The 20,127-nt window shown below is 49.5% G+C and overlaps 1 protein-coding gene across 4 annotated transcripts in view; it reads left to right on the plus strand.

Moving 5' to 3' along the window:
• Positions 1-20,127, plus strand: part of LOC147668830 (inosine-5'-monophosphate dehydrogenase 1-like) — a 200,414-nt gene that overhangs the window by 18,232 nt on the left and 162,055 nt on the right. For all 4 annotated transcript variants that reach the window (XM_086948421.1, XM_086948422.1, XM_086948423.1 and 1 more), the window contains exon 2: positions 18,110-18,184. In XM_086948421.1, the coding sequence (XP_086804547.1) occupies positions 18,110-18,184 (75 nt within the window). The remainder of the gene's footprint in view (positions 1-18,109; positions 18,185-20,127) is intronic.

A 20,127-nucleotide genomic window follows, 5' to 3' on the forward strand; every position in this document is an offset into this window, starting at 1 on the left:
CGTGTGCCTTCCCGAAGATCATGTCCCTGAGGAGTGTGCAATCTGCCAGCAGCTTTCTGCTCGGACCTTGAGGGACAGATTGAAGATCAGGCTGGCAGCCTGGAGGATAGGCATCTGCGGGCTGCAGGTGGGTCTGGGCAGCCTGGGAAGGTTCCCTCTGCCTCTGCTGAGGCCCCCGGGGGGCTCCCCGGGGGCAGGAAGTCCAGCAATCGGTCCCATTCTCCGTCGACGTCGATGGCATCGACGACGGCGTCGAGAGGGATGACGACGGCGTGCTCCCCTTCTCCCCGGGGCTCCGGGTCGAGACGGCGTGATGGCTCGACGGCGAAGGAGAAGCCGACGTCGAAGCCGCCGTCGTCATCGTCTTCGTCGACGTCGAGATCTTCCTACCGTCGGCGGAGGCACAGTGACGGGTATCGACGCTCGCCGTCGAAGCGGCGCCGACGCTCGCCGTCGAGGCGACACAGTCTGTCGTCGTCGAGGCGTCACCGTCGATCGCCGTCGAGGCGACATCGCCGATCAACGTCGAGGGGCTCCTCGACGTCGGGAACATCAAGACGGCGGCGCTCGTCGTCGAGGGCGGGCCGCCCGACGTCGAGAGGACGACAGGAGAGGTCGCGAAAGAGGAGGTCGACGTCGAGGAGTCGCCGTTCGACGCCGAGGAGAAGAGGGTCGACGCCGAGGAGACGGCGTTCGACGCCGGAGTCCAGGAGACGTCATTCGACGCCGGAGAAGCGTCGTTCTGCGTCCAGCAGACAGCGGTCAGCGTCGAGTAGTAGGTCACCCTCTCCAAAACGGCGGAAAAGGGACTCTAGTCCCAGGAGTCACGCTGCTTCCAGTGGAGGTCGCAAGAGGAAGAGGTCGCCTGCTGATGGGGATGGCTCTCCGCACCCCTCGCCTAAGGGATCACCGGGCTCGGTGTACGAGGAAGTGTACACTCCGTCTCGGCCCAGGACTCCGACTCCTCCCCCCGTGCCTAAGGAGGACCCTCCACCCAAACCACCGCTGCCTTCAGGAGATCCTTCTCCACCTCCGATCCCTCCGCATGGGCCCACACCGCAGCCGAAGGTTCCTCCTCCGAGGTCCACTTCCCTGCCGTCCCTGCCTGTTCCTCCTAAGGGGACTCCGTCGACGTCGAGATCTTCCTACCGTCGACGGAGGCACAGTGACGGATATCGACGCTCGCCGTCGAAGCGGCGCCGACGCTCGCCGTCGAGACGACCCAGTCTGTCGTCATCGAGGCGTCACCGTCGATCGCCGTCGAGGCGACATCGCCGATCGACGTCGAGGGGCTCCTCGACGTCGGGAACATCAAGACTGCGGCGCTCGTCGTCGAGGGCGGGCCGCCCGACGTCGAGAGGACGACAGGAGAGGTCGCGAAAGAGGAGGTCGACGTCGAGGAGTCGGCGTTCGACGCCGAGGAGAAGAGGGTCGACGCCGAGGAGACGGCGTTCGACGCCGGAGTCCAGGAGACGTCATTCGACGCCGGAGAAGCGTCGCTCTGCGTCCAGCAGACAGCGGTCAGCGTCGAGTAGTAGGTCACCCTCTCCAACGGCGGAAAAGGGACTCTAGTCCCAGGAGTCACGCTGCTTCCAGTGGAGGTCGCAAGAGGAAGAGGTCGCCTGCTGATGGGGATGGCTCTCCGCACCCCTCGCCTAAGGGATCACCGGGCTTGGTGTACGAGGAAGTGTACACTCCGTCTCGGCCCAGGACTCCGACTCCTCCCCCCGTGCCTAAGGAGGACCCTCCACCCAAACCACCGCTGCCTTCAGGAGATCCTTCTCCACCTCCGATCCCTCCGCATGGGCCCACACCGCAGCCGAAGGTTCCTCCTCCGAGGTCCACTTCCCTGCCGTCCCTGCCTGTTCCTCCTAAGGGGACTCCGAAACCAAAACCCCGGGAGGAACCGAAGAAACCCCGTGATGAACCACGGAAGACCCCTCCACGTAAACCAAAGGAGCGCCCACGAGCTGGCAGGTCTCGCTCTCGCTCTGGGCGGAAGGAGAGATCGCGGCACAGATCATCCACGCGATCGAGGCACCGCCATAGGAGGCGCGAATCTCGCTCACACACGAGGTCCTCTGGGACCAGGGATTATTCACCTACCCTATCGGGGTCACCGGACACCAGAGTGTCCCCGATAGATGACCTGGTTGCCTTTCAGGACGTCCTGTTGAGGGGCGCGGCGAAGCTAGGCATATCCCTGACAGTGCCTACGCCAAAGACGTCGGTCATTTTGGAGACTCTACATCAGAAGCATCTGTCTCGTCCTCTCCTGCCACTGGTGCCGGGCCTGGAAGAACCGGCTATGGCTCTGTTTCTCACCCCGGCGGTGACGCGGGCGGCTCCGTCGAGATTACTAAAGAAATACCGGGCTCCCGACTCGGATCGGCCTTTTTGAGAGCTGAGCTCCCGCCTGACTCCGTCATCGTCACGGCGGCCCGCAAGCAGCATGCCACCACCCCGACCTCCACGGTCCCCCCGGACAAGGAATCACGGTGGATGGATTCGGCGGGGAGAACAGTCTGTGGAACTTCCGCTACCTCCATGAAGGCGGCGAGTGCCACAGCTTTGTTGGGACGCTACGACCGCGCCCTCTGGGACTCCCTTGAGCGCTTTGCGGAGCATTTGCCCCGGGAGCAGCGCGAAGACTTCATGGAAGTCCTGAGTGAGGGGATGCTGGTGGCCAACCAGATAATCAGCGCAGCTGCGGACTCTTCCCTGTTGGCGGCTCACAGATTTTGCCACGGGATCAACCAACGGCGCCACGCTTGGCTCCGGCTTACGTCCCTGAAACCGGACGCACAGCAGAGGGTGGCCAATCTGCCGTTCTCCGGTGAGACCCTCTTCGGGAAGCACGCGGATGATGAAATGGCCCGCATGAAGGCGGAGGCCGAAACGCTGACGGCTGTGGGCCTGGAGAAGCCCAAAGAGACCAAGAAGCAGTACCGCCCCTTCCAACGGCGGTTCGGCGGACAAGGCCGTGGACGAGGACAGGCTTCGGGGCACTCGCAACAGCAACAGCCGTTCCGTAAGCCGTTCCAGAAGCGGCAGAAGGGCAGGGGAGGCCAGCAGTCGGCTCCGGCGCCCAAGGGCCAGGCGGGGTCTAGGCCCTAGGAACTTACTTCCCCCGGATCCGTTACCCACTCCGGTATGGGGAAGCATACAACTTTTTCTGGCAGAGTGGAGAAAAATTACTCAGGACAAGTGGGTGCTGAATATTGTTTGCAATGGATACAGTCTTCGGTTCACCAGCCCTCCTCCGGCTATTCCCCCGGTCGGCTCGCAGTTTCAGCTGCGCGAGCTTCAGGCGGAAGCGAATGTCCTGTTGAGGAAAAGGGCGATAGAAGATGTACCTCTGTCTCAGAGAGGAAGAGGTCTGTACTCCCAGTTCTTTCTGGTTCGCAAGAAGGACAAGAACGAGTTCAGGCCCATTCTGGATTTGCGACAGGCGAACAAATGGATTCGCAGAGAAAAGTTCTGCATGCTGTCGTTGCATCAGATTTATCCTCAGTTGCAACAGGGAGACTGGCTTTGCGCTATAGACCTACAGGATGCTTACTTCCATGTGCCCATTGCACACAAACACAGGAAGTTCCTGCGGTTCCAAGTCGGCACCAATCATTATCAATACACAGTACTCCCATTCGGACTGAAGTCTGCGCCGAGAACGTTCTCGAAGTGCATGGCGGTGGTAGCAGCACACCTGAGGAAGAACAAGGTGTTCGTCTACCCTTACCTGGACGATTGGTTGATCAAGGCATCCTCCTTCTCGGAAGCACGAGCACACTTCCAGAAGACGTGCGTTCTCCTGAACAAGCTGGGGCTGCACATCAACATGGCCAAGTCTGTCCCGACTCCGGTCCAATGCATACAGTACTTGGGAGCCTCCATCAATACGCTGTCAGCAAGCGCGTCTCCTTCGGAAGAGCGACGATTATCACTCCTTCGGAAGGCTCAGGCTCTTATGACGACTCCATCTACAACAGTGAGGACGGTGTCTTCTCTACTGGGATCGATGGCCTCTTGTATCTTCCTGACGCCACACGCACGGCTGCACATGAGACCGTTGCAGGAGTGCTTGGAGGACCAGTGGGATCAGAGGAAAGGATCTTGGGACGACAAGATTCGACTGTCGCTGCATGCTCTTCAGTCTCTGAAGTGGTGGTGTTCGGCGGAGAATCTCCTCAGGGGGGTTCCCTTTCACAAGGACATTCCCACGCAGACTGTCGTGACGGATGCGTCTCTTCTGGGATGGGGAGCGCACTCCGGGACTCTACAGATTCAAGGCACGTGGTCACCGATGGAGGCCACGTATCACATCAATTTCCTGGAACTCAGGGCTGTTCACTTGGCGCTGAAGGCCTTTCTTCCGTCCTTCCAGACCAACTCTCTGCTTGTACAGACGGACAATACCACCACGATGTATTACCTCAACAAGCAGGGGAGCTCGAGATCGCGCACTCTGTCGCAGGAGGCGCAGACTATCTGGCACTGGCTCCTGGCCAGAGGACTGACGATAACGGCCACCCATCTACCAGGTGTGCAGAATGTTCAGGCAGACGCACTGAGCAGACAACTGCAGGAAAACCACGAATGGGTCATAAACGACGAAGTACTAGGAGAAGTCTTCGCAATGTGGGGAACCCCAGACGTAGATTTGTTCGCCACCGCCGAAAACAGCAAGTGCAGAGACTTCGCCTCCAGATACTTCCAACAAGGGACTCTGGGGAATGCGTTATGGATCAACTGGACGAACAACTTTCTGTACGCCTTTCCTCCCATTCCCCTGATTCCGGCGGTGCTCATCAAGCTGGCCCGGTCCAGAGCTCGGATGATACTCATCGCCCCGGAGTGGCCCAGGCAGTGGTGGTTCACGGACCTACTTCACCGGTCTCTCCTTCCTCACATTCGGTTGCCGTGCAGGCCGGACCTTCTCACGAAGTTCGGGGGACGGATGTTACACCCCAACCTCTCGTCTTTGAGTTTGGCGGCATGGCTCCTGAGATAGTGCAATATGGCCATCTGAATCTGCCCGATGATTGCATGGACATACTGAAGGAGTCTAAGAGACCTTCCACTCGGACTTCATATGCTTACAAGTGGAAGAGGTTTTGTATCTGGTGCCAGTCTAAGAACCATGATCCTACGACCTGCAAGGAAGATGTCATCCTTCCTTACCTTTTACATTTGGCGCAGTCTGGCCTTAATGTCCATTCCATTAAGGTTCATCTTGCTGCATTGACTGCCTACAGGAAATGCCCTTCACAGACTTCCTTTTTCCAGATCCCTGTGATCAAAGACTTTCTGGAAGGTTTGAAGAAAGTATTCCCTCCTGTCAGGCTTCCCTCGCCTTCATTGGAATTGAATGTGGTGCTGTCCAGATTGATGAAGGAGCCTTTTGAACCTATTCATAAGGCTTTGTTGCAGCATCTGTCCTGGAAGGCGGCGTTCCTCGTGGCCATTACATCGGCCCGCAGGGTGAGTGAAATTCAGGCGTTGTGTTGTAATGAACCTTATACTGTATTTCATGCTGCTAGGGTTGTTATGCGCACTCACCCTAAATTTCTTCCCAAGGTTATTTCTGATTTTCATGTCAACCAGACTATAACTTTGCCTACGTTTTTTCAGAACCCTTCATCCCCAGCGGAGAGGCCTCTCCATTCCCTGGATGTTAGGAGGGTGTTGAAATTTTATCTGGATAAAACCAAGGATATTCGTAGGTCTGACCAGTTGTTCATCAATTATGGGTCGGTCAGGACGGGTCTTGGGACCTCGAAGCAGTCCATCTCTAGGTGGATTGTGTCCTGCATACAATTGTGTTACCAGAAGGCTAATAAGACCTTAGGAGGTAAGCCTAAGGCTCATTCCACCAGGGGCAAAGCTGCCACGACGGCTCTGCTCCGTAACGTGCCGATTGCTGAAATCTGCTAGGCAGCCACTTGGAAGTCGGTTCATACCTTTGCTAAGCATTACTGCCTGGACACTGACGCCAGGGCAGACGCTCAGGTTGGCCAGGCTTCGCTGCGGAATTTGTTCGCACAGTAGTGGCGTTATGTATTATTCTCCACCGCCGCTTTGGTGTGGGGATGGGCTTGCCATTCTATTCACTAGATTATGACTATACACAGAGATCCCCTACTACAGAAGGAGTAGTTTCTGTCCTGTAACTCCAGTTCTGTAGTAGGGGTATCTCTGTTATAGTCATAAGCGCCCGCCCTCCTCCCCGGTGGAGATTTTTTCATCATACAAGAATGCGACAGGTCTGGCGTGCTTCGCCTTCAAAAAGAACTGAAGTAAGAGGGACCTGCTATGCATTCTGGGATACTGGGAGAAGTTCTGGAAAGTTCTCTTAAAGGCACAGTATCCTATTTAAGCCACATAATGGCAGCCTATGGGGCTTGTCTGTCCCTGCCTTCCTCTCTATCATTCCTGAGTCTTTGACTGGGGGAGGCAGGTTTCTCTATGGTAGAAACTAGCAGGCTGTACTGTGTGTGGTGAATTTTGGTGGAATTTCTAGTTGAAGTACTGGACAGTGTAGCCTGTGGATATAGGCTGCATTATTTGTCTTTAAATTCTCTCTTAAGTGTCTTTGCAGTTTCTGCATTATTTTGACAACTTAAGAGATTATTTTTGATTGCCGGGGTCCACGCACATGGGCGGGACTATTCACTAGATTATGACTATAACAGAGATACCCCTACTACAGAACTGGAGTTACAGGACAGAAACTACTCCTTCCAGAACGAAGGCACCAGCAGTACCCTCCATGTATGAATTGCTACTTGGGAATAAACATCAAGGTCTCCTATTGAAACAAATAGAACCAAGCTATTTAAAAAAAAAAAATCAAAATATTTATGAGTTCTCGGAAAGTCTGGGTAAAGATCTCAAAATTCTTATCAATCCCGAAACATAATAGATATATTCCCCTTTGGGACTCCTTCCTTCTTCCCCGGTTAGTAAATGATGATATGGCCAAGAAATGGAACAGAGCAGGTATAAGCACAATCTCGGATCTATGCGAGAATGTTGCAGACCTTCAATTTTCTTATATTCAGAAGAAATATGATATCCCTAATAGTCACCAATTTAAATTTTATCAGATTAAAGCGATCCTGAAAGCAAAAATTCCTGAGATCTCATTTGAAACAATACCTATTCTGAATATATTAACTATTAAAACAGCAGAAATAGGGAAAATATATGATTTACTCCTAGAAAGAACAAAAGATGATATAGAACATACGGAATCATCATGGGCGTCTAGACTAAATGATCCAAATGTTGATATTTATTATAGTTTGTTATTAACTTCTAAGATAATTATGTCTTCAAACTTAAAAGCTCAGACATATAAAACGATTTTCAATTTATATTTTACTCCAGCAAAATTGTTTAAATGGGGTAAAAGATCCGATTATCTCCAAGATGCGTGCAGGGCCCCGCTGATCTAATTCATATGTTTTATGGATGCCGGGTGTTAACTCCACTTAAAAATGATTTGAATAAATTCTGGGAAGAACTATTTGGACAACAGCTCCCGGTGTCAGCTATGCTATTCATGTTGGGCTCTGATAATACACTTGGATTGAATAAAACTCAGGAATCATGTCTATGTATTGGTGTAACTGTATATACAATTTTATAAGCGGCTAGTTGGAAGGATGCAGATCCCCCAACCTTCCAAATGTGGCTGGCAAGGTTTTTGGCTATTTATAATCAAGAAACAGCAATATACGCAGTTAAAGGAACGTGTTCTCTAATGCGGGGTCAGAAAATTTGGGAACCGGTTGAAAGATGGATGCACGGGGCAAAGGGTTGAACTACTTAACTCTCAGTCATATTGTTTAGTAAGAAATCTACCTAACCAAGTTGTGTATATAGGTAAAATTATCGTCTTTATAAGTAGTGTTATACTGCCTTCTGATTCGTTTCGTTTCTTTTTTATTTTTCTATCTCTGGATCCTGTATTTGCTTTCTGTTTTGTATAAATTTGAAGCTGCTTATATGGATGATTGTTATAGTATTCATGACTGTAATCTATATGTGATGCTGTTTAATAAATACATTTAAAAAGGACCGATATGTTAAGCAGAGTCAGGGACATGCCACATAGCTTCCCCTGCACAATAAGATACCTGCCATTATCGTCTACCTCCACATGCGTCGCTAAGAATATGTAACCTTTCCTTATTAAAATCATGACACCCCTTGCATAGGATGAATAACAGGAAGCCCACTTACCTCAGCCCACTTTGTAGCCACCTTTTCGGCTGTCTGCTTAGTCGGATGGATCTCCTGTAGAAAGGCCACTTGTACATAATGCCTATCTAAGTAAGCGAACACCAGCCTCATTTTCTTCGGATTATTAAGGCCCCTGACGATCCACGGTATCCATGTAAGCTTGTCTACCTCAGCCATCACACATATTAGTCTCAGCTAACATATTGCATCGTGCCATTGTATGCAATCTGTATACCACATTGTACCTGATAGGTTGCATTCTGAATCGCATAGAGATGCAAATAAACAAACATCCATACAACCCCCACCCCCCACCCAGGCATCCCAATTATGCCCAGCAGTCCCATCATAAAAAACACAAGGGAACAAACCCCACCTCCCCCCGCCCACCATAAGCAGCCAACCTGCTCCTACCCTAGGAACAAAAGTGTAATTGCTTTGGGAATTCTCGTATGGAGACCACTAGTAGCCCACTTGCCCCCACAATGTTATGCAGGGGGGGCAGGTCCATAATTAAAGCCCCCTTCTGTCTAGAAAACTGTAATATACCATATCAAAACTGTAGTATATGCAAAAAACAAAAACCCTACGGCATTCATTATCAGTCCACAGTCAATTGTAATGTGTCCATGTGTCTCCAAGTTCTACAGTCCATAACCTGTAGAACATCAGCTGGGCACACATCAAAGGCAACATTGCAATATCAACAAAAAAACCTGTGTATCCAGGAGTAACGGATATCATCTATGGTGTAGAACTGGATCAACTAAAAAAAGAAAAGTTGAAAGAGAGGCTAGGTCCAACCCTTATTGTTACTTACGATCCTAGAGTCACGGGTGCAGGTCCCAGCTAGTCAATTGTGACTTAACATAGGGCCACGCCACTGCTTATATCTACAATATAGAACAACAATGAAAGCTCGCATATTCTAGCCGCTGCCTCTTACTCCAAAGTGCTGCATATCCAGACTAGCGATGTAGTCCACGAGGCCCTGCAGCTTTCTCAATCCTCATTGTCCGCCTTTCCACCCTCTGCCATCACTGAGACTTTGCGCTCAAGTTGCTTGACAAAGTGCATAGCGTCCTTTGGAGTCGTGAATATTCTCTGTTTGCTTCCATGCTGTATCTTGAGTCGGGCCGGGTAGAGCATCCCGTATTGAATTTCAAGTGCCTGCAGCTTCTTTTTAACCGTCTGAATCTCCCGTCTGGCCTGCTGGATTGGTGTCGTGAAATCCAGAAAGAGTTGTATCTCCGTGCCCTGATATTTGGTGGTGCCCATTTCCCTCTCCATCCAGAGCACCACATCCTGATCTCTATATTTGAGGAGTTTAGCTATGATCGGGCGGGGAGGAGCCCCCGAGACCAGGCGGGGCGCAAGGGAACGCAGAACGTCTTAATGTGCCCGCTCCACCACCAGCATGTTGGAAAAACTTTCCACACCAAACAGTGTCTTGAGCATGTCCTCCACATACAGCTCCATTTTCACGATATTTGTGGACTCTTCGTTTTTGGCATTGATCACCGCAATGAGCTTCTCCATCTGTGCGCATGATTTTGTGATGCCCTCCACCCTGTCTTCTGAGTCGGAGATTCGTTGCTCGGCTTCAGTGAGGCGCGCCACATGTTTGTCGAGCTTAGAAGCCATATTTTCCATAAGCAAATTGAGCATGTCGATTTTGCCATCTATGCCTCGCCAGCATCAGCCGGTCAAGTTTGCCGGTTCCAGCAGCCTCCACATCTGTTTCAGTGTCCGACATGACCTACAGGGCAGTTTTCTTTTAGGCGCTTTGATTCAAATGACAACTTAGACTGCCACTGCTTATCAGGCTTACCCATTTGTGCAATGAGTTATGGTATAGGTGGCGGAAAAAAAAGTAACCGTGCAAGCACACCAGGACTGAGCCCCCCACAAGCCCTACACAGCGTTGAGTCAGAAAGACAAAATGCAGCGGCGTTATGAGTAGTGGAAAGTAAGTAAGAGAGGCAGTTCCATCAGTCAAGTCTATACGAGGCGCTGCAATCAGTAATGGAGGTGCAAGTTTGTACTCAGTCCAGTCCCAGAATCAGCCACCAGGTTAGACCATACACCTTTGGAGGCTCTGCACACACCTTGGCAATGAGGCTATTTTCGGAGGTAAAATGGCGTCCATCACTACAATTTTTAAACTGGATGACAAACAAAGCACATACCCAGTGCAGCACTGCTGTCAAGCCCCAAATCGCAAGAATCGTTTCCCCCGCATTCCTGGCACAGCAGGCGTTCTTGCAAGGATGCAAAATGCCGTTGGTTACGTTCTGCGCCACTTCTCAAAATCCGGGCACAAAATGACGAGCTCTCCGCATCAACGCGAACTATCAGCACTATCAGCCGCTTCAGCCGCACTGAACTGATCTCCTTCTTTACTTTTTTTTGTTGTTGATTATTTTGTGCTTTATCAGCAGCCGGGCGGGCGTTCAGTTAGCCGAAGGTCCGTCCCGGGGGGCAGCGCCAGCACCCTGCACAGCTGCTCGTATTCACGGGCTGCGTGGCAGCCCAGCGCCCACCGCAGCTGCACGGCACGTCAGCAGCAGGGCCGCTCCGCTGCACACTCACCCGCTGCACCAGGGCCGCAACCGAGGCATCAAGGCAGTCTCCTGCTCCGCAGTGTGAGGCTGTTCACACAAACTGCTCCCGCGCCCCCTCCGATAATTCACACTGCAAGCCAAAGGTAGGCGCTCCACCGCCCGCCAGGCAGCAGTGAGATTCGCTGGAGCACTGATGCTGGCTCAGAAACTTACGCCGCCATTATTGATTGTATCGGAGGCCCAAGTCCGATCCTCGCAAGGTCAGTAAGTGCACTTAGGGTGTATCAACTCTGAAAAGAGATACAGCAAGCGAGTCCTCTCAGTCAGGGAGGACTTTTCCACCACAGCAAAGCACAGGATGTATCCAAAAAAGGCAGGATAATACAAGGATTGTTGGCCCTGCCCAGCAGAGCTGCACTAATGTGCGGCCATCTTGCTCCGGGCTCTCTACCGCCCCCGATGTGATGTAATATGATGCTTGTATTGCTCATTGTTGGGAGTTCAGTTCCGAGGAGAAACATCCTTTTGCATTTCATTTTGCAACTGACTAACTCATTTGTTTGAATCGCTGTTCTTTGCTTACTGCGCTTGTGAAATTTAACATCCACATGAGCAGTCTTGTGTGTTCCTGAAAGTCCAAAAAGAGCTTTAGGGTCTCAGCTGCTCAAGGTATTGGTGTCGATCACTCAGAGTTCCTCTTACTCTTCGTTTATAGCTCTATCAACTTGTAGGCATTCTCTCAGTTGTGGAATAGTGTGCTAGCTGCCACATTATGTTGGTCTACACAGATCTATCCATTACAGGTACCACCCTATATGCCTATACAGAATTGTATACTCTCCATTTCTGTAGTTTGGGAAAATTAACGTTTTTGCCAATCCTTTTAAAGGGGAAATTGTGCCCCAGGTTTGTAATGTTCTGGTAGCTCCTCCACTACCACAACCTTGTTCTCCTGGTGCTGATGAAGGTAGCTTTTTTTATAAGTATGTGTTCGAGGCATGTGGGCTGCTGAATTCATATCTGTGCATAGATCGCCGCCTAGTGTTGGGTCCGGATGATGGCACCTTGTTGTCCTGGAAGAGTCTTCGAAGTATCACAAGATAGGTGGCTCCTCCCCTGGACTACAGTGCGCATGGGCATCCTCTCCATCCTCAGATTGTTTTTTTCCGCCATTGGGTTCGGACATGATTTCCAACTCGGAGTTCGGAATCGATAAAAAACTTTTCTAAAAGGCCAAAAGGCCTTCGGGGGCGTCGGTATTGTTATTCGATCGGTGCCGACAACTTTCTTTCTGTAGTTTTTTACTCCGAACGTCGAATCAGGCCGCGTGGCCTTATCGACACCAAGGTACCGATCCTCGATGGAACGAAGTACATTCAAAAGATGCCCCAGCTGTAACTCGAAATTTCCACACATAAACACCCTGTGTGTAACAAGTGTTTATCTCCGGAACGCAATGAAGCGGACTGCTTAGCTTGTGCAAAGTTTCGATCAAAGAAGACACTTTGGATTCGAAGAGCAGCAAGGCAGACAATGCAGAATCCAGCGCCTGACCCGGAGAACATCTTTAAAGACGACGAAGAGGTCGTCGAAGCTGAGGACTCAGACCAACAGTCGGAGCAGGGGTCGGAACATGACTCCAACTACTACGTCGACGAAGAAGACTACATCGTCGAGGTAGGGGACGACGATCCAGGCATAGGAGCCGTCGAGGACAACTCCGGCGAGGACACGGGGCCAACCGTGAGTACGGAGCCCAGTTCATTTACTGATACGCTTCCAGAGGCTCAGGTCGAGGCATCGCCGGAAGGCCTTAGCCAAGATCCTAACATCGATTCTATAGCCCCGCAATTCAGCCCGGCTAAGAATATAAGACCAGATCCATCAGTGCAACATTACCATTCCTTGGTAATATCGAAACCAAAAGTGAAGGAAGCAAAACAGAAACCAAAACTGATAGACTTCACAGTCTTCGGACCGAAAGGTGCGGATCCATCGGCGCCGACCAAACACAAAATGGCCGTCGACCTGGCTGCGTCGCATATGAGGGTTGTCGAGCCGAGAGCCAGTACACCCAGAGACATGCCTAAGCTAAAGGCCGTCGAACTGACAAGATCGATGTCGACGCCAGGCAACACAAACAAAGGACTCCCGCAGAAGATGGTTGTCAAACCGAAACAGAAAGTCGACAAGCCAAAGGCGGTGCAAACAAAAACACTCGAGCCGAAGGCAAGGATCGAAGCAAAGGGGTCAGTCGAGCCGAGGCAGCAAATCATCGCTCCGAAGCAGCAGGCTTCGAAGACGACACAAGGCCAAAAAGTGGTTATCGAACAAAAGAAAACGGTCGGATCGATAACAATTCCGGCACCGAAGAAGTTCATGCAGCCGAAAAAGGCCTCGGACCGATAATTTGGACTTCCAACGCACATGAGGCAAAAAACGGTCGACCCAACAACGGAAATCGAACCGACACAAACAAGGAAGGCTATAACGGGGAGAAGAGCTCAAGCACATGAAGAGCAAGAGCCCTCGACAGAAGAACAATCAAAACTGTACGTTGACCCCGATAATGGCAGAGTTACCCTATTAAAAAGGAAAATCAGACCAGACACTTACGCTGAGACCTATAAAACACCACTAAAGAAGAAAAGAGACTCTTCTACATCTCCTACTCTCTTTGAGCCTATCAGACCACATGTGCAAGAGACCTATTCTCCCACACGCACAGATGAGGATGTGGAATATGAGGATAATAAACTTTATAATAATCCTGTGGACAATGACCAGGACAACCAAACTCAACCATGGTCTGACCCTGTAGATCCTGTAGACTCTCAGCCCATTCAAGACAATACTGCATACCCTGTTAAAACTTCGCCTACAGAGGACACAGCTGCGTTTAATGCATTACTAGAAAGAGCAGCATACAACCACCACGTTAAAATGCATGCAGACCCCATTGAGGAAGACTTCCTCTTTGATACTTTCAACACCTCTGAAAGATCAGTCAAAACATTACCAATGTTAAAGGGGGTGCTTAAACACGCAGGGGACATATTTAAGGAAACAACCAGGGCACGAGTCATTAACCCCTGAATAGAGAAGAAATATAGGCCAGCACCAGTGGACCCTACCTACATTAAAGGACAGCTACCTTTAGACTCTTTGGTAGTCTCCAATGCACGTAAACGTGCAAATTCTCAGACTACTGGCGAGGCTCCACCTCCAGACAAGGAGTCTAAAATTCTGTAGGCCTCGGGCAAAAGGGTAGCTGCTCAAGCAGCTAACATATGGAGAATTTCAAACACACAAGCCTTGTTAGCCAGGTATGACAGGGCCTACTACGACACACTAGAGCAAATTCTCCAGCTTCTACCTGACCTTTATAAGGAACAGGCAGAGTACCTAATACATGAGGGAAAGCTCATATCGAACGCCTCCATCAAGTGTGCGCTAGATGCGGCAGACACAGCAGCCAGGGCTATCCATACCAGTGTCATGCTTAGACGACATGCGTGGCTCCGCATATCTGGGTTTAAAAATGAGGCTCAGAGCACTTTACTCAATCAACCTGTTAACCCTGATTATTTGTTTGGCCCTAATGTGGACACAATATTAGACAAAATGAAGAAGGATACCGAGACAGCCAAGTCTATGGGAGCCTTGCAGTCACAACAATACAGAGGTGGCTCCTTTCGTCGCTCCGGCAACAGAGGATCTGCAAGAGCAGGCTCAACACAGCAAACATCATTCAACAAGGGGAACACGCAAAACACCTATAACAAAAACAGTAGAGGTAGATACCGTGACAATAACAGCAAGGGTAGAGGACGAGGGAATAACACCACCAGATCCTCTACCAATACCAAACAGTGACTTCTTGTCACTACCCCCAGACCATGTAACACCGGTCGGTGGAAGATTACAGCAGTCCCTGCAAGTCTGGGAAAACATAACCACAGACAAGTGGGTGAGGCAAATTATCCAGCATGGCTATTGCCTAGAATGAACTTCCACACCACCCAACATTCCCCCAAGACACCGTCCTATGTCCGCAGAACACCTACACTTATTGCAGCAGGAAGTCATCAGCATGCTACAAAAAGGGGCCATTGAACTAGTACCCTTAGAACACCAGGGTACAGTGGTGTACTCACTGTACTTCCTAATCCCCAAAAAGGACTGGTCTCTCAGGCCAATTTTGGACCTCAGGCCCCTAAACCAATACATTTTATCAGAGCATTTCTACATGCTCACTCTACAGCAGGTGTTATCACTGTTGCGTCAAGGAGACTTCCTCGCAGCACTAGACCTCAGACGCATATTTCCATATACCAGTACACCCAGCACACAGGAAATATCTCAGATTTACAATACAAAATCAGCACTACCAATTCAAAGTCCTTCATTTTGGGGTGACAACAGCCCCAAGAGTTTTCACCAAGTGCCTAGCGACAGTAGCTGCACACCTGAGAAGACAGCATATTCATGTCTATCCGTATCTGGACGACTGGCTCATACAAGCACAGTCAGCCCAGCAATGTGCCAGCCACATGTCACGCACTATTCACCTCCTGCACAGTTTAGGTTTCTCGCTGAACTATCCAAAGTCCCATCTTCAGGCGGCCCACGTACAACAATACCTTCGAGCGACTATAGGCACTCTGGCAGGGAAAGCACAGCCAAATTCTGTCAGAATAAACAGCATTCAGACGCTAATCCAAAGGTTCAGGCCCAAACAATCGCTCCCAGCCCGAGTGTTTATGCAACTAATAGGCATGATGGCCTCATGCATTTTCATAGTCCCTCACGCAAGACTACACATGCGTCCGCTGCAGGAGTTCCTAGCATGTCAGTGAAACCAGGCTCAAGGACAATTAAACGACCTAGTGTTGGTGACCAGTCGTGCATACAACTCTCTGCATTGGTGGAATCCACAAAACCTTTGCAAGGCACGACTGTTCCAAGAGCCTGTACCACAAATAGTCTTAACGACGGACGCATCCCTGATAGGGTGGGGAGCCCATGTCCTCCACCACACAGTGCAGGGCTTATGGACCACGCAGCATAAGAAAATGCACATCAACCTACTGGAGCTGATGGCAATTTTTATGGCAATGAAAGCTTTCAAAGTACATCTGTGCAACAAGACCGTGTTGATCCGGACGGACAACATGACTGCGATGTACTACATACAGAAACGGGGAGGAACACACTCTCCACAGCTGTCACATCTAGCTCAGAGCATGTGGAAGTGGGCCATTCAAAGAAACTTTTTTCTCATGGCAGAACACCTCCCAGGCAAGGACAATCAAATAGCGGATCTGCTCAGCAGACACAGCCAACAGGTGCACGAGTGGGAGATTCATCCCACAGTGCTTCAACCATACTTCCAACAGTGGGGACAACCAGAGATAGACCTGTTCGCCACAAAAGAAAACGCAAAATGCCTGTACTTCGCCGCAAGGTTCCCACACCCGCAGTCTCAGGGCAATGCGATATGGATGAACTGGTCAGGCAAATTTGCCTACGCTTTTCCACCATCACCGTTGATACCGCTAGTGGCACGCAAACTGCGCCAGCACTCCATGACGCTAATCCTGGTTGCTCCAACATGGGCGATACAAAAGGGGGTGGTGATGGACGGAGCATCTGAATCAATCAAAACACTCACACCCAGTCAAAATATCTGGGTTTAATCCATCAGCGTTCTTTACCCCACTCTGCCACCCCAGTTCAGACATGGCTATATGCAAATCAGTCTGACCCTGTGCCTCATGGGAACAGTCCAGCCCGAACTGCCAAGCCATAAGTGTGGCAGGGTATGCTCAGACGTGAGTCCCTTGCTCACTTTGCCACTGGATTCAAGCAAGCCGGGCTGAAGACGGCTGGAATGCCAGAAACCGGTCCTCGGAAGCTTGTTTCCGGTCCAGGGAAGACATGGCTTGACAAACCCTAAATTCATGCCAAAAGTGGTATCCCACTTCCACATCAATCAAACAATAGAACTTCCAGTGTTCTTCCCAAATCCACAGTCAGTTCCTGAAAGGGCTCTACGCACACTAGATGTTAAGAGGGCTCTCCTATATTACATAGACAGGACAAAAGATTTCAGGAAGACAAAACAGTTGTTTGTTGCTTTTTCACCACAACACAAAGGAAACTCCATTTCTAAATCTGGCCTAGCCAGATGGATCGTTAAGTGCATTCAAATATGTTATCTAAAGGCAAAACACACTTTAACAGTTCCCCCAAGAGCGCATTCTACACGCAAAATGGGGGCATCCATGGCTTTCCTAGGAAACATTCCTCTAGAAGAAATATGTAAAGCAGCCACATGGACAACCATACATACTTTCACAAAACACTATTGTGTTGATGTACATTCCAAACAGCAAGCTGCTGTAGGACAGGCTGTTCTAAAAACTCTTCGTTTCAGACTGCTGCAGCTGGCACAGGTAGCCACCGCTAAGGGAGAGACTGCTATACATTCTATGCACAGATATGAATTCAGAAGCCCACATGCCTCGAACGGAATATGCTACTTACCAGTATGCGAAACACAATCTAAGGATGGAGTCGATGCCCATGCGCACTGTAGTCCAGGGGAGGAGCCACCTATCTCGTGATACTTCGAAGACTCTTCCAGGACAACAATGTGCAATCATCCGGACCCAACACAAGGCGGCGATCTATGCACAGATATGAATGTCAGCAGCCCTACATGCCAAGAACAGATGCATACTGGTAAGTAGCATATTCCTTCATGATATGATGAACAACTATTTAATTTATTTGGGCTTAAAAATGCAGGTGCTCGATCTTAAACCCACTGGTATTTTGGACATTATTCCACCTGACCCGCTGAACCATCAGCATACATATAATGTGGCTAGTGTCATGATTTAATGCAGTGTAGTCATTTAGGAGTCGTGTGAATCCAATTTTATTCAATATTGCAACTGACCGAAGTAGTCCGTTCAGCCCAGCCAACGCGTTTCTCCCCTTTAGGACTTCATCAGGGTTGTAAATTTTTCAGTGTCCGTTTATTGCGAGGTGTTTGATCATCTCCTTATTCCACTTTTCTTCATAGTTAGAATTTCATGCTAACGGGTGGTGTTATGTCCCCAGTTTTATTTTCATCCTTTCTGCGTCCCGGTCGAAATGCAATGGCATTTCGACCGGAAAGCATGAAGGATGAAGATAAGACTGGAGGACACTGTTTGCGTTGTACACTCTTTCTCTTTTAAGTCTTTAAAATGAAAATTTGCAAACCTTAATTGTGTCCTTTTTTACAGCTAATGGGTGGAATTGGAATTATTCACCATAACTGTACCCCTGAGTTCCAGGCCAATGAAGTCCGTAAAGCCAAGGTGAGCTTTCTAAACCTCTTGGATGATGTGAAGTAGAATTATAATGGTTAAATGGGCCTTGAAATACATTTTCACTGGGTAGCGTCTGTATATCATAGCACTACTTGATTGTAATAGTGGGCAATGCAGTGCCAAATATTGTAACAGACTTATTTTTGACCATACAATGTGTTGATAAACCGTTTTGTACTATGAAATACAGTAACAGTGGCTGCTACCATATTGGTTAGACTTTGAAGGGCCAGCCCTATTGATAAGGACGGTCGTCCTTCTGACCTAGCAGTGCCACCTGATGGTGGCACTGCTAGAGATGACCAATAAGAACAGTTATCTTGTTCTGTCAGACTTACTCTTATCTCCTGTCTTACTTTGGACTGCTCATTGAAGTCTCACCGATCTTCTAGATACCAGGAGCTTGAATGCAAGCATCTTATATCCGTGAATTTTAGTTGTTTCAATCTTTGCGACTACCGTCACTTCCGTCCCTTTCTCTTCTACTATCCCTTTTTGTCATTCATGGAGGAGCTCAGAAGTTGGGAGGATGTGGCCTAATGGGCTAGGGCAGTCTATCTCAAATTTGGGGTTCGAGTCTCTGCAATAAAGCTGAACATCCTGTGGTTGTGGGCAAATCACTTAAATTCCCTGTGCCTAACAAAAATGAATGTGACCTTGTGTAATGTAACTGGTGTTCATGTAAAGCTCTTTGATACCGGATACCTTTGGGTTAAGTTATAAAACTCTGTAAAAAAAAAAAAAAGTACCCTGCCCTTTACACATGATGCCGAATATATTACCAATTAAAAAGTAACAATTGACTTCTGACAGTGCAATTGTTCTTATCTGTTAGTAGTGTCTACTGTTATTGTGCACACTTAACAGTTCTTCAGTGCTGTATTTCCTGACTGCTAAAACCATAAGAGGTAGGGGAATGTGTATATGAGAGCTGAACCATCAGACAAGCTATTTGAATCCAAAACATTTGTTGCCCATACAGTAACCATTAGATTGTTCCACTTTACACATTCCGTGTAACATTGAGCATCTGTCTACTACACAACTAGAACATTTGCAAAGACCAGTATGGTTAATCGATCCTGATTTGAAAAGAGGATGATTTTCGAGCAGTTACTAACCTGTCATTTTTCTTTAAGGTATGCAGTAACGAAGAATGTTATGACCCATCGGGTCATTAAATTATAGAACATTTGTGATGCGCTGAGATGTGTAGCTTATTCTGCAGTGAGAATGAACATGGGTGCAATTAGTTTTCACCAGTTTCAGCTGAAGTAAACTGGATCGCTGCCTTTCTAATAATTATTGCATATAAAAATGTGGTTTAATTTGATGTTCTGCTGGAAAAATGTAGATCTCACTGCAGACATAGCTTTTTGGCGAACCTAAATCCACCTGTGGAATAAAGTTGTTTTTATGTTTTTGTATTCCTCATACTATACAAATGATTGTTGCTCTTTCTTCTTGCTCGAGTTCAGCTGTAATATTCTAGCAAGAAATGAGATTTTTTTTTTTACATCACTGGAGGCTTCTGTTGGAATGCCGCTCGAAGGCCCAGTGACAGCAGAGGATTGAGAACTGCTAAGGAGGCTCCAGTGGGGATTTTGCAGTGCAGCAGAGGGACGTGGACGGACCCTAACGGCGCAGCGGGACTGCGAGTCCCAGGTACCCCAGCGGCTGCTGAGACGCCGCACCTGGGACTCTTCCCGGCTGGCCACGCCTCCCAGCCCCATACAATCATATCTCCACCCACACCCACACCCACACCCACACACGCGCGCATCGCGGGACGCGCGTGGGCGTCCGCCGGGCGAAGACCGGGCAAAGAGCGGGCCGTTCTAGGCCGTTAGAGGCCGGTAGAGACCGGACCGGGCCACCCCTCTGACGCCCCCTGCCCCCTAGCACCTATCCGCTGAACCCCTAATGGCGAC

Source organism: Lissotriton vulgaris, unplaced genomic scaffold, assembly GCF_964263255.1.
Source record: "Lissotriton vulgaris unplaced genomic scaffold, aLisVul1.2 SCAFFOLD_2183, whole genome shotgun sequence".
Classification (NCBI taxonomy): Eukaryota; Metazoa; Chordata; class Amphibia; order Caudata; family Salamandridae; genus Lissotriton; species Lissotriton vulgaris.